The sequence below is a fragment of the Balaenoptera physalus genome (assembly GCF_965194825.1).
Source record: "Balaenoptera physalus genome assembly, chromosome: 15".
Taxonomy (NCBI): Eukaryota; Metazoa; Chordata; class Mammalia; order Artiodactyla; family Balaenopteridae; genus Balaenoptera; species Balaenoptera physalus.
Genome location: NC_138894.1, coordinates 6,343,463 through 6,358,695, shown reverse-complemented (window position 1 = coordinate 6,358,695; position 15,233 = coordinate 6,343,463). Strand labels below are relative to the sequence as shown.

At 41.4% G+C, this 15,233-nt stretch overlaps 1 protein-coding gene and 1 long non-coding RNA gene across 3 annotated transcripts in view; one reads left to right on the top strand and one right to left on the bottom strand.

Moving 5' to 3' along the window:
• LOC309643597 overlaps positions 1-4,466 on the bottom strand; it is a 153,975-nt gene extending 149,509 nt beyond the window's left edge. For both annotated transcript variants that reach the window (XR_014253887.1, XR_014253888.1), the window contains exon 1: positions 1,779-4,466. This is a non-coding gene — a long non-coding RNA (uncharacterized lncRNA). The remainder of the gene's footprint in view (positions 1-1,778) is intronic.
• An 81-nt stretch (positions 4,467-4,547) lies between these two features.
• Positions 4,548-15,233, top strand: part of IL18RAP (interleukin 18 receptor accessory protein) — a 28,137-nt gene continuing 17,451 nt past the window's right edge. The window contains 4 exon segments of the mRNA XM_082426378.1: positions 4,548-4,629; positions 5,096-5,417; positions 5,514-5,697; positions 12,960-13,110. Of these exon segments, the coding sequence (XP_082282504.1) occupies positions 4,560-4,629; positions 5,096-5,417; positions 5,514-5,697; positions 12,960-13,110 (727 nt within the window). The 5' untranslated portion in view covers positions 4,548-4,559.

The window sequence follows — 15,233 nt, the reverse complement described above, 5'->3', positions numbered from 1 at the left end:
ATCCCTTGAGAGAGTGTGCAGGCTGCAAGACAGGCTCAGTTCTGCTGGCATGGAGCTTTGGTTCTAGTTAGGGGAGAAGTTTATAAAACAAGATATTTTCCAGACAGTTGTGTGTGCTAAGACAAAATAATATAACATGAGTAATAAGAGAGATGGTTGCTGGCTGATGCAGTGGTGAATAGAGAGGAGGAATGTCATTATGCACATGGTCAGTGGAGGTGTCTCTGGGGATGAGACACAAGATAAATCATGAGAGAGCCATATCAAGTCATACGGGGTTTTGCATCTGATGCTTTGGAATGGACTCTTTATCTAGTGGGCAGTGGGGCTGGTGAGGTTATCAGCACAGAAATGACATCCTCAGGCTTGATTTTTAGGAAGATGCTTCCGGTGGCCGGAGATGGGGAGATTGACCCTTCAGGGGCTTCGTGGGCAAAGGAAGGGGAAGCAGGGGGTAGGGGGAGGTAGACCACATCTGAAAGGCAGTTGCTTATCCTAGGTCCTTGTTCCTAGACCACAGTCTTGGAAAGAAGAGCTACCCATTGTCACCAATGGGGATAAGTGATACAGTGACTCTGGTCCCAGTCCGTGGCACTCTAGGTCCTCCACCATCTCATGAAGCCCTTTCTTGGCTGAGCACACCCTCCTCTCAGCAGGTCAGCAGCCAAGTGGAAACATCCTGTACTTCTGGTCCCACCTGGGTACACTGGTCTCGAGAGACCTCCCAGAGTGTATGACTCTGTCCGCCTCCGTCCAAGACAATGTCTCTGTGGTTTTCGGGGTTTGTCTTTTCCTGCCTCCTCAGAGAAGTTGGTCCACACACGCTCTTCTCACTCTCACTTGCATTTGGCCTGCTACCCTGCCAGCTCATTCCCCTCATGGTGGAATCAAGTCAGCACAGGAGGAAACACCTCCCCGTCTGTCTTCCGTGTGCAGTGTAGCCTGGGGAGGGCATGGCTCGTCCCCACTCCCCACCTTCCTTCCCGAATCCCTCGTCTCCATCACCTTAAACCCTCTGCACGTGCTGATCTGATCTATCGGTGGCCAGACCTGATGGAAACTAAGTCCTTCTTGTGCCCGACTTCTCTGCTTAGTGTCAGGGTGGTCTCTCTGTTCTGTTTCTTCTCTTCCCTTTGGGTTTATCCTTTTAAATTTTCCCTTGGCCCTGACTCACTTTTCCAGGCTGGTGTTCCTCCGGGAAGTCTATCTGCTCTCTCCTCGCAGCCTCCTGACTTCTCTCGCTGGATCTCTCCCCTGTGGATCCCCAAAGGCACCTCAAGCTCAATGTTTCTGTTAGAGAAACATAATTGTTGATCATTTATAGATATTAAAATTACTCCTTTCTGCATCTGAAGATGTTGGAGACATGGGGTGCTGTGTGTGTGTGTGTGTGTGTGTGTGTGTAAAAATGTTTGGAAATGAAGAATTTTATAAGTTGAGGAAAGTAAAGTATTTATTTGTGATAAAAGATGGAAGTTCCTGAAGAGAATGGTCCTGGGAAAGTCTGGGCGGAAGGAGTGGTTGCAGGAATGGCCAGTGAGCACATGGGGCAGTGAAGAGAGGAATGTGCATGATGGTTACATGTGTGTGTGTGGGCGTTGAGAGCGAGAGAGAGACAGGCAGACAGAGACAGAGACAGAGAGACAGAGACAGAGGTTGAGAGAGAGAGAGAGGGAGAGAGAGAGAGAGAGAGATTGATTTTTGTCAACTGCCCAAGAAACAGAGATGTTCTGGGAAGAAGACTTTTAAGGAGAATGTTCAGAGGGACCATATGATACTTAGTAAAATTTCTTTCTTAATTTCTTTCTTTCTTTCTTTCTTTCTTTCTTTCTTTCTTTCTTTCTTTCTTTCTTTCTCTTTCTTTCTTTCTTTCTTTCTTTCTTTCTTTCTTTCTTTCTTTCTTTCTTTCTTCTTTTCTTTCCTTCTTTCTTTCTTTCTTTCCTTCTTCCCATTCCTTTCCTTCTCCCTCCCTCCCTCCCTCTCTTTCTCTTTTTTCCTTACTTTCCCTCTTTAATTTTTTCTTTTCTGTTATCACTGCATTTGTTTCTTTGTCGTATTCTCCTGTCACTGTTTATTTGCATGTTTCTATTGGCGAAGACTTTTTACTTCACCAAATTTTACTCAGGCTCCTTGAGACCTCCTCTCAAATGGGCCTCAACCTTGGTCCCCATCCTGCCATCAGCCTGCCCAGCTCAGTCTTAGCAAAGAATTCTGCTAAGTCATCCTCTCATCCTTGATATCTGATTAAGTTCCTCATCTCCCAGGTTTGATATCTAAGCCCTTAATCCACCTTTAGCAAGAATCTTGTTGGTCATTTTGGTAAGAATTCCCCTCCCCTTGATGGCTTCTCTTATTAAATTTCCACCCCCTGATCCCTCACCCTCCTCCCTAGCTTTAAATCCTCACCTGTCCTTGTTGTATTCTGAGTTGAGCTTGATCTTTCTCCCCTGTTGCAATAGTCTTGAACAAAATATTTCTTACTGTTTTAACAGATGTTAGAATAGTTTTTTCTTTAACATTGTTCTCCACACTGTGTCAGACCCTTGAGGACAGAGACTATACCATTTATTTTGTCCCCTGCCCACCCATCCCACTTAAAGGGCTTAAGACAGTATGGGGGTGTTTTAGGAGAAATTTGTTTAAAGTTCAGGGGTTAAGTTACTTTATTTCTACAACCCCAAGAATAATACCCAGGCTATTTTTATGATAGTGATAATAGTTCAGAACTCTAAGAGGCACAGATAAAGCTGTTCTATAGTGAAATTATTTGTATTTTCTGCTCAAAACAAAATTACGTAATAATTAAATATCACCCACTGCTATGGCTTGAATGTTTGTGTTTTCCCCAGATTTTTTTTTTTTTTACCATCCAGAAATTTTATTTAATTCCATTTGAAATAGTTCAGATTGCTAAACTTTACCCCACAGCTGCTTCCCCTCCAGCTATTTACAATGACATTTGAGTGGAATAAAATATTTTGGACATTCATAGTTTGTGACAAAACTTACCTATGTTAACAACAAATCATGGTAATTACAGACCTCATATTATATTAAATTGCTGTAGTACTGTAACCAACAGCAATAAATTTGTATTTTAAAACATGTGTATAAGTTGTCTTTTCATTAACAAAAGAAAATATTCCAAGACACTGGTAAACTGCAGAAATAGCCTTCCTATCTTTGCAATTCAAGATTCTGAGTTTAGAAGTTATAGTTTAAAATTTTTAAACACAGTCAGAATAGTCTAGCTGTGTTTAAAGCTTCTGGTAAAAACCAATACAGTTTGTAGCGTCCACAGCCAGCTCTAGACCTTTTTTTTTTTCTTTAGCCCACTAATGATCACGTTTTTCCATACAGCATTGAGTAAAAAGTTAAACTGTCATGCACGTCAAATTGCACGACAAAGTGTAAGTCAGTCTGGTGATGTCATATTTTACCAAAGGACTCTCTCCCCAGATTTATATGCTGAGAATCTAACCCCAAAGAGAATGGCATTGAGAGGTGGGACATTTAGGGGCTGCTTAGGTCTTGAGGGAAGAGCCCTCACGAATGGGATTTAGGGCCTTATAAAACAGACCCCAGTGAGATGGGTAACCCATTCCCCCAGGTAAGGACACAGTGAGAAAGTGCCAATTATGAACCAGGAAAAGAGCCCTCACCAGAAGGCAACCATGCTGGTGCCTTTATCTTGGGCTTCCTAGACCCCAGAACTTTGAGAAATACATTTCTGTTGGATATAAACCATCCAGTCTTTGGTTTTCTGTTATGGCAACCTGAATGGACTAGGACACCCACCCAGCAACCTTATCTCTCCTCTCTTGTAAATAGTTTGAAAGTTCCAACAGCCACCCTGTCAACAAGAGGGACAGAACCACCATGAACACAGCCCAGGGTGACCTTTCTTCCCTTTTCTACTTCAGAGAATTGGTAGAAACGCCATCCAGTGACAACTTTTCCTGTCTTGTTTGGGGCACAAAGAGTCAAGCATCCTCTATTCTCTAACAGTTACTACAAATTAGCAACGTGCAGACATTCTCAAGTTTACACATGAGCTACCGCACTAGTTTCCCTAACTGGGGAGAACCTGACATTTTCATTCAACTTGGATGATCTTTTCAGGAAAACTTTCACTTAACTCTGCAAATTACCCATGAAAATATACGTACTAGGTCAGAACCTTGGGAAAAGAAAAAAAGGATTCTATGAAGAAATGGCATCAAAAGATCACACCGTACGGAGTGTAGGTGCAAGCAGTACCGTGAGTCTGAGATGTCCTTCCTCCTTTAGTTGTGTAAGAAGTGGCATATGCAGGACCTGCCACACGCTGTTGAAAATACGACTCAAGTGTGGGCATGTGAAGGTTTTTGGGCAGGACCTGCCCTTTCAAAGCTTCCTGTGTGACTTGCGTTTTGATCACTGGTTCCGATTTCTTCATTTCCCATTTCTTGATTTACAGAAATGAAGATGATTCTCAGGGTGGAGCCCAGAATTACAATGTCCTCCACTCTGGCAACAGAACAAATGTCCTGAAGCAATGACAAGACCCAGAGAGAACAATGCTTTATTTGAGCTGGATATTTCTTTGGCTTATCGCAGGAGGGAAAATTAAAGGATTTAATACTTCAGGTAGGGGTTTTTCACTTTTCATGCTAACCTTGTGAGTTTTATGGTCCAAGTTTAAAGTGACAGGTGTTCTGTGATACATCGGCAGCATGGCATAATAATATAGAACATTGTCTTTCTACTTTTAAGATGGGGGTAGGAGGAGAAATTATTGGGGTGAACAGCTTTCAGTTGATACCACGCAACAATGTGGAACTCAGTTACTATATCTGGGTGTTCAGTGGAAGCAGCTGAAGAGGAATTAAAGGTGGGTTGGCATGTTTAACAGGAAACCTCCGTTGCTACTTGTGATGCTGAAGACCAGTGGGAGGGAATTAGAACATGAACTTCTTTTCCCCACAGAATGGGAACCGTGAAGGAGAAAGACACCCAAGGGAGCTTAATCCCTTGTGAAACCAAGTACTCTTTGTAAATATGTTAGAATTCATCTAATGTGTTTCTGTGTTCCTTTGTTTATTGTGGTTTTCAGATTGCTCCACTGGAAAACTTCTTAAGACATACTCTGCAAGGTGTGGGGAGGAGTTTGTCTTATTTTGTGATTTTCCAGAGCCACAGAAATCCCATTTCTACCACAGAAGTCAACTCTCACCAACCGAAAGCTCTGAACACCTGCCCTGCAGTGGTAGTAGGAACCTATCTGATGTCCAATGGTACCTACAACCTCAAAACGGAGATCCGCTAGTAGAAATTACTCGAAACTATCCTCACGTCATCCAGGACAAGAGCGCCCTTCATTTCTTGACCACAGAGATGAATACTGCTGGGTCATATATTTGTAGACCTAGGATTAGGTAAGTCCCAAGTACATTTTTATCTGAAAACATTACCAAATCCTTTACTATCTGGATATAACATCTGTGTTCACAGGACCTTCTTAACTTTCCTAGGAGCCCCCAGGATGAGGCCTGTTGTGTCAAGATGATCTTAGAAGTTAAACCCAAGACAAATATGTCCTGTGGGAGCTCCATATCACATGAACAACTCCTTCTTCTTGGTAGCATGGGTTCCATTTATTGCCCCGGTCTCAGCCCCCAAAGTGATACACAAAGTCCAGAGGTGACCTGGTACCAGGTAAGAATGACTTCACTGAAACTGATGCCAGAGTTTAGTTTTTATGGTAGCATCTCCTTATGTAATTGATAGAAATGTGAGTCTGAATCTGAGCTCTAGAGTTTCCCAAAGACTGGCCTCACGCCTGCAGAGAAGACCTGACTTTCTAAAGCAGCTTTCCCCTAGGTAGCCACAGAGTCTGATGTTTCAATTATTAGAACCATCCTTTTGATCAGTGCCAGAAAAATTTCTAAAATTCAAGTACATTACATGTGAGGTTAAGACATAAACTTATGAACACCCACTCATGCAGAAGACCAGATTTGTTCAATTTTACTGCCTTTGGAAAGCAAAGGGCATTGCTAGGGGGAAAGGAACACCCAACAAGCATGTCTTGAAGGGTTTCTGAAAGAAGCAGGAGACTGGAGTACTTTCCAAAGAGGACACCTCTGGAAAGACAGTTAAGGCAAGCACCTGGTGGCCTGGGTGACACGTGTCTTGCACAGGTGAGTCAGTGGGGAGGGAGGGCAGTGCTAAGAGAAAAAGGGAACAGGAATCAGGAAAAGACAAGTTTCAGAATGATTCTGAGTTATGAACCACATGTGAGTAAACTTCATAACAAAAACATTTCACATTTCCATTGTATTTTATAGTTTTTCTAAGTCCTAACAGATATATAAATGCCGCGTAAGCATCTCTTCCAAAGTCTGGGAATGTCAGTTGACCCAGGGTGATGGAATCTGGGAATAGAATTTAAATCGCCTCCTACATTTGGAATAATTGGCTTTTAAAATATTTATTTATTTATTTGGTAGTGTCAGGTCTTAGTTGCGGCAGGCAGGCTCCTTAGTTGCGGCTCACGGGCTCCTCAGTTGTGGCTCATCCCCTCCTTAGTTGTGGTATGTGAACTCTTAGTTGCGACATGCATGTAGGATCTAGTTCCTGGACCAGGGATCGAACCCAGGCCCTCTGTATTAGGAGGATGGAATCAACCACTGCACCACCAGGGAAGTCCCTATGATAATTGTTTGAAGTTCAATACTTTGCTTTAAGAAATCATGCAAAACTTTAAATTTGACTTCCAAAGATATCTGTTAATATAAAAATATCATTTTAAATTGCCCCTGATCAAAGTGCAGAAAGTGGCCCATGTTTATCTGTTGGCTTTTTGTACCTCAAAACTTAGCAATCAGAGTCTCCTGGAGGTAAAATTACCAATGGGTGAGACAATATTTCCTCACTTGATTCTCTTGAGATTCAGTGACAACTGGTGTTATTATGTCCCTTGTAGAAAGAAGTGTACAGGGAGGGTGAGTGTGTGCTTAAGGTCTCAATTTTATATTTTAAAATGACACTGAAAATGTGCTGCCCTCAATAAAATCCTAATTTAAGAAGCACCTTACTAATTATTAGAGAAGTGCAATCAAAACTACAATGAGGTACCACCTCACACTGGTCAGAATGTCCATCATAAAAATGTCTACAAATAACAAATGCTGGAGAGGGTGTGGAGAAAAGGGAACCCTCCACACTGTGAATGGGAATGTAAATTGGTGCAGCCACTATGGAGAACAGTATGGAGGTTCCTTAAAAAACTAAAAATAGAGTTGCCATATGATCCAGCAATCCCACTCTTGGGAAAGTCGGAAAAACCTCTAATTTGAAAAGATACATGCACCCCAATGTTCATTGCAGCACTATTTACAATAGCCAAGATATGCGAGCAACCTAAATGTCCATCAACAGATGAATGGATAAAGAAGGTGTGGTATATATATACACAATGGAATATTACCAAGCCATAAAAAGAATGAAATAATGCCATTTGCAGCAACATGGATGGACCTAGAGGTTATCATACTAAGTGAAGTAAGTCAGACAAATACCATATGGTATCACTTATATGTGGAAGCTAAAATATGACAAAAATGAACTTATTTACAAAGAAGAAACAGACTCGCAGACATAGAAAACAAACTTATGACTACCAAAGGGGAAAAGAGGGGAGGGATAAATTAGGAGTTTGGGATTAGCAGATAAAAACTACTATATATAAAATAGATAGATGACAAGATCCTACTATATAGCATAGGGAACTATATTCAATATCCTGTAATAAACTATGATGGAAAAGAAAATGAAAAAGAACATATATATATGTAAAGTGAATCATTGTGCTGTATAGCAGAAACTAACACAACATAGTAAGTCAAGATACTTCAATTAAAAAAAAAGAAACACGTTAATTTCATAACCTCTAAAATGAGGTTGGTAAGAATAGCCGATGGTTCTGTTCATTATTTTCAGTTCACTCTTAAGAACAAAACTTCCCATGGTCCAAAAATATTTGTAATCTGGGATGACAGATGTCTTACTAAGTCAAGGTAGGCTGTTCCCAAACCAGGCTTGCCCCTTACTTAAAATGAAAATGCATTTGAATTTTCAATGATTGTATCCCTGAAATGAAAGCTATTTTCACTTTCTGGTAAGCACAAGCCACACGGTAGTTGCCAGATTTCTGCATATACTGCTCTTATGAACTAAACCCTAATGTTGTATGACATTCACAAAAGGAAGTTTTATTTCTCTTCTCTGGGGCCTTGACTGCAAATGTCAGGATGTGTTTAATGGTGACTAGGCATCTGTCTTAAAAGTAGGCAAACGATGGCTGTTGTTAAAATTGTATCTTCTGACGGAGATTTGGACAGGTCATTATTTAGGTTATGTTTCATGAATTGCATGAAATGCATGAATTGCATGTGTGTGTACACGTGCTTACACACACACATGCACACAGACACAGACAGTATCCTGGAAAGTCACGGACCCGATGGAAGTAGCATATCACTAAAAGTGATGACATTAGGCAGGAAATAATACCCAGTGTTCCTTTTCTTCATGCTAAACCACAGGTACTCAAGTGGAGGGTGGCTCATACTTAACATTATTTCAAAACCAACAACACTAACACTGGCTGAGAGGATGAAAACAACAGTGGTACTGAATGCACATGAAACTGCTGACCAGGGATGAACCTGCCGGTTGTATAGAACAACCAAGCGAAATAAATCCATGTGCTGTAGTCTCTGGGGGGTTCCAAAATATTTTTAATAGACACCTCAAAAAATTTAGACTTGGAGATTCTTTTTTTTTTTTTTTTCACACACACACACACACTGTATTTTATTTTTACAAGAGATAAATAGACTGACACCAAGCATTGTACATGGATGACCACAACAAAAGCAACAATGATTGCGATTACCAAACACGAAACACACTCATACTATGTCATAATATTGACATTCAGTCCAGTAATCCTCCACTGTAACAGCTCCTTTACTTTGCAGTGAAAATTGATTTGTATAGTCTTTGCCTCTGAGTCCTTGTGGGATTTTTTTTTTTTTTAATTCAAACAGAAATAGACTTGGAGATTCTTAATGAAATATTGAACAATGAAGAAGTCAGAATAAAGGGAATTATCTGTTCTTCATTCTAATAATATTTTCCTAATTCATAAAAATATAATGGGAATTCCCTGGTGGTCCAGTGGTTAAGATTCTGTGCTTCCACTGCAGGGGGCACGGGTTCCATCCCTGGTCGGGGAACTAAGATCCCGCAGCTCAGCCAAAAATTAATTAATTAATTAATTAATTAATTAAAATAAAAATATAATGAAAAATAGCTTTGGCATAAGCAGACTTCGTCTTAGATGATATTACATTAATGGGAGGGCGTTTTTGGTTTTTTAGCTAAACGAATCTTTGACACCAGGCAGAATTATAAAACAGGGCAGTGGGAGAGGCTCTTCTGCAAGGGCCTGGGGCACCGAGACATGGGTGCCTGTGACATGGCTGTGACGTCCTGGCAGTAAGACTGTGCCTGAATGACTTTTCCACTGGTGGTTTAAGTCAACCTCATTCACACGCCACAATGCTGACGTGGCTGCTGGGTCATCTCTGAACCCTGAGTTCCATGGAATTTTCGCACATAGACCTGCCACTTCTTCTCATTTCCTTTGGCCTTGTTTTCCCTGTCCCTGGCACCTGGTGGCATCCTGCGAGCCCAGGGACATGGAGAGCCGGTGAGTATGGTGAGACTTGCCAGACCAAAGGTTGATGTAGTTCCTGGTAGGGAAGAGGTAAAGGTCATTTAGATTCGATTTTTTGGAAGCTGTTTCCAAGGTCCATACATTGGCACATTCTATTGTTCTCACTGTGAAATTTCAGAATCCTGGGCAACTTCCTACGGTGTGTACAATGCTACAATCCGCAGGTTGTCACATGTGTCAGTTCTCTCTGGGACTTACTGATTGATGCTCCTCCTTCTGTATTTTGTTCTTGACTGTTTCACATCCGAGCAAAACAAAGAATTTCGTGTGTGGCCTCACTGGCACTTCTCTTTCCTACTAGGATCATTTGTGATTATGTTATTAGATCAGCTTCCCATCATTCTTTTTTTTTTTACTTTTTTTTTTTTTTTTTTTTTAAATTTATGGCTGTGTTGGGTCTTTGTTTCTGTGCGAGGGCTTTCTCCAGTTGCGGCAAGCGGGGGCCACTCTTCATCACGGTGCGCGGGCCTCTCACTATCGCGGCCTCTCTTGTTGTGGAGCACAGGCTCCAGACGCGCAGGCTCAGTAGTTGTGGCTCACAGGCCTAGTTGCTCCACGGCATGTGGGATCTTCCCAGACCAGGGCTCGAACCTGTGTCCCCTGCATTGGCAGGCAGGTTCTCAACCGCTGCACCACCAGGGAAGCCCCCCATCATTCTTGACACAAATTTCTTGCCCCTTATCTCTTTGATGTTTTGTTTGAGTTCCATCCCATAAAGTCTTGGTGATACACACTAAGCCATATTTATCTTTTTATTAAAAAAAGTCAGGCCCACTTTGCAATTACGCACCCTCCCTATGGCCCAGCTGCAGTCTGGTTCCAACTCTGCATCCCCTCCTCTGCGTTAATTTCTCATGTGATTTATGACACACCTCCACTCCAATTTCTGTTCTTTGTATGTTATTACCATGTCCTCTAGAAGTTTCATCTCTGAATTTTACCCCGTGCCCTGAAGCTTCCTTTTAAAATGTTCTTGATAGATGTTTAACCTTGTCAGTCCCACCTCTTGGCCTTGTTTTACTTCCTACCTGCAGCTGCCCAGCTCTGACCAGTTCTGACCCTCTTCTCAGCTCCCTGCCAACCTACTGGAAATTCTTTCTTGGGCCACAGGAACCACACCAGAGACTTGGGGGAGGGGAATTTCTGCTTCTACGAGTCATCAGGCAAAGGGGAAGGGAAATTCCTCAATCAGAACATGAAACTCAGAATCAGAAAAACGTAGATAGATTCTCAGGCCTCTCACGAGCTATATGGTATAGAACAAAACACAAACTTCAGAACCTTGGTTTTCCCATCTATAAAATGGAAGACATAGAATCTGTGCAAACCAAGTCAGAGAATCCTTTGAATGTTCATACGAGATACACATGAGAAATAACTTTGTAGTCTACATAGGTAATGAGTTCTTACTATTGATATTTTGTTACTTTTGTTGTTTATCTCTTTTCTTCTGACTGCAGTGGTGAAAGATATACCACTAGTACTCTTAGTAGGAAATTGGAAAGCCAGGTGCTACATGGAGGTTAGAGGATTAATGATTATAAGACTAATGATACACTGATACCCCATCATTCAATAAATACTACTGTGCCCCTACCACTTCCTAGACCCTAAAGATACAAGGGTGATTATGATAGTCTTTGCTTAAATTTACAAGAGTTTCCACAGTCAAAAAAGAGCTGCCAGTCATTTTTCTAAAAATGTCTGATCATGTGACTCTTATGCTTCCAAACCTTTCTTCCAACTGACTTGCATTTATTCACCCCTTATTTACAAAGACCTTTTTCTTGCTGGCCTGCTTGCTGTATCCCGGAGATACAAAGATCAAACACATCTACTTGCGTCAGCGCTTTCACCTTGGCCTTGTTTCCTACATACAGGCTTTGCTTCAAGTGTTCCTAAAATGTCAATTACTTTCTTCTTTTTTTTTTTCCTTTTTCAAATTCTTTTCCCATTTAGGTTGCCGCATAATATTCAGCAGAGGTCCCTGTGCTATGCAGTAGGTCCTTGTTGGTATTGACTGATTCCTGCATATCCTTCAAGTCTCGGATTAGACTGGGGGAAGAGTCCCTACTTTTCCTATGAGGCAGAGCCACCTGTGTGTGCCATACTCTGGCTTACTGCTCAGACGTGCATCCTTAGGCTGAGAGCTCGCTCAGAGACGGGATCTGTGTTCATTCCTCCCAGTGTGTCCAGGACCAGCTAAATGTCTTGGCACAAAGGCTGCCCTCGACAACTCACAGGAGGAGACACCCCAATGCATCATTACTATAAAAGGGCCATCGTGATGATGGGGCAGAAGTCACTGATCGTGCTCAGGGAGACTTGATAACTTCTCTCCATGAGAGTCACCCCCTGAGTTGGATTTGAAGACTGAGCAACAGCCTTCCCAGTGGGGAAAGGTGGTGGGAGACACGTTGATTGAGAAAGAACGTGGTTATGTAGGGAATGACAGGTGGGTAGAGGGGCAGAAGCAGGAAATGAGTTGGGGAAGGAATGGCAAGATTAGGCTGTGAAGAATTTTAGACTTTACCCTCAAGGCAAAGGAGTGTCAATGAGAGGTTCTAAGTAGGAGAGAGAAATGTTCATAATTGAATTTTAGTTCTCACTCAACTTTGAGTCCACTAGGAGTTAAATAATTGTTCCTGAATCCCAGTCCTTCTTTGTCAAATTTAGATACATCTGTTTAGTTATTTGCTTAATGTTTTCAATTTAACATTTTTTTCTTTTATTCGAGTGAAATTTATTTAAAGAAGAAACTTTATGTAAGCCCAATACACAGAAAATCTATATCAATTTCCAGATATATAAGTATACGTGTTTTTAAAAAATTCATTTAGGTATTGACCACTTAGACCACTATGAGTTTTCTAGAGTCTAGGGGCCTGAATCACGCTTTGGGCTTTACCAGGTTAAACAGCTCTTGCTGGGCTGTCTTGACCTCCACATGTAATTGTCTTTGAAAATGCTTCTCGTTTCAAGTAAGAATCTTACAAATATAGTTTTGAGCAGAATCTTTTATAGCTTGGGGGTATTATGTTCTGCAATGTCCTTATATCAGACTGACCTTCCCCTTCCTTGGTTCAAATTTGTGAAGTTTCGCTATAGGTGAGCTTAATATTAATAGTAATTCTCTGGTTAAATTATTTAATTTTCTTGTCTCTTGGATTAGAATGGAAAACTACTCTCTGAAAAAAGGAGCAACCCAATTGAAGTGGATGAAGTTTATGACTATCACCAAGGCACATACGTGTGTGATTACACTCAGTCAGATAACTCAAGCTTATGGACAGCCAGAGCTGTTGTGCAAGTGAAAACCATTGGTAAGTGAGGTTTTTGGTTTCAATATTTGAGATTTCAACCCCAATTACCCAGTTAAAGTTATCTTCTTTGGCGTAGTGATATTTTTCCTTTTTTTGTGGTGAGGAAGGAGACAGTCATAGCCTACAGTCATGTAAAGCCTGGAATGTTGGTGAACATCAATTTTCCATTAACCTAGATTCCATCCTCCAAGAAAGGCCTAGTTCTGGGTCATATTCAAGTTGTCACAAGTTGGGTTTTCTATGCATTGATTCTGGTTTGTTTTGTGATAAATTAAAAAACAATATTAAAGGTTCATGTAAAGAAATAAACAAGATTAAAGATTTCACACATAAGAGATAATAAATTAAAAAACAATGTTAAATATTTCACACCCAGAAATAAGTGACACTCATGCACCTATCACCAGCTTTAATAATGGTTTTTCCATCTCATGGTTTCTTTGTCGAAACAAAACAATACAGATACAACTTGAGGCCTTCCCACTTCCTCTCTTTGCAGATGTAGCCCACTCTTAGCTGATAATCCTTTCCATTTATGTTTTATGCTTTTTCTACATATGTATGTATCCATTAATAAAACAGAATATTGTTTTATGTTATAAAATGTGTTTTGTGTTATAAACACATGGTATTGTTCATAGACATTGTTTTGCTAATTTATACCCGCATCAGCAATGAACAGATTCCCATTATTCCCAAGTAATATTTGGTGGTTTCAGACTGTGGTGTCAAGTGGACTCTCTTTTTTTCATACTAATTTACATTTCCCTGACTACTAATGAAGTTGAATATCTTGCCATTTGTTTATTGGCCCATTGAGCTTATTCTTCTGTGACTTGTCTGTTTTTGGCCCAGGCTTTCCCCTGGGTCATTCTTATTAGATTTACAAGTGTAAAGCATGGATAAACTGTATGATGTAATCAATTTAAGCATGGCCTATATCAAAACATAACCATACAGAATGGTTGTCTTTGCTCTTAGTAAATATAGTAATCAATTTTACTTCCTCTTCTTTCATTGCAAGATACAAACCACACGGAGCATCCTGAGACCAAGTCAAACTCCCCTGCTTACTTCCTGGCCCTTGTACTCTGCAGTACTTTAGACCTCATCGATTTAAATTTATATTAGATTGTTGCTTGGATGAGGGGTTAGAAGGCAAATACCCAGCTTGGACCACTTGCCCCTCCAAGCGTGGTTGCTCTTTCCCTCGGGCATGATAACTCGCCCATCAAATTTTCAGTGGCAGAATCTGCTTTTCTCTCTCCCAGAGGATGCTTTGCAACCTCTGTCACATCTTTTTAAGTCTTCTCTGACATCATTCCTGTCTTCCTCATTTACTCATTCATTCTTTCATTTATTCATTCTTACACCAGTATTTGTGGAACATGTGATATGTGTCAGGCACTGGCCTTGGTGCTAAGGTTGTAAGAATGAGCGCCTGGACACTTTCTCTGGCCTCCCAGAACTTACCGTCTCATGGGGCAGACAGAGAGGAAACAGGCTACTACAGTTCAGTGTGATGAGTGGAGAGAAAGGGAAGCAGCAGGGCATGTGGGGGACACACAAACCCAGACCTGGGTACCCCGAGGCTGGGTGAGAACCGAGGAGTGAGGACAAACTAGCCCAGTGAAGGTGGAAAAGATGCCGTTCCAGGCAGAGGGAGCAGCATAGATAACAACCAGGAGATGAGAGACAGCATGGTGCTTTCCAGGGAGAAAGAGAAGGTCAGTTGAGGGTATCTGGAAGGAGAACAGACATCACACTGTTCTAGTAAGTTTGGACTTTATCCAAGGAAAAATGGGGAGCCATTGAGGGTTCTATGTGGGAAAGTGTCATGAATAGATCTGGATTTGAGATAGATCGCTCTGCTTATTATGTAGAACATGGGTTTGGGGGGGCAACAAGGGAGACAGAGAGAAGAATTAGGAGGCTGCTGTGGGTCAAGCAGGCAACTGCGATGGTGGCCTGAACTAGGAGGGGCAGTAGGGATGGAGAGAAGAGAGCAAACTCCAGAAATACTTAGGAAGTTACACGTGAAGGGGTTTGGGAATTGGGAGTGAAAAGAGGGAAAAGGAGGGGTCCAGTATGAGAGCCAGGTTTTATGCTGGGCAACGAGGTGG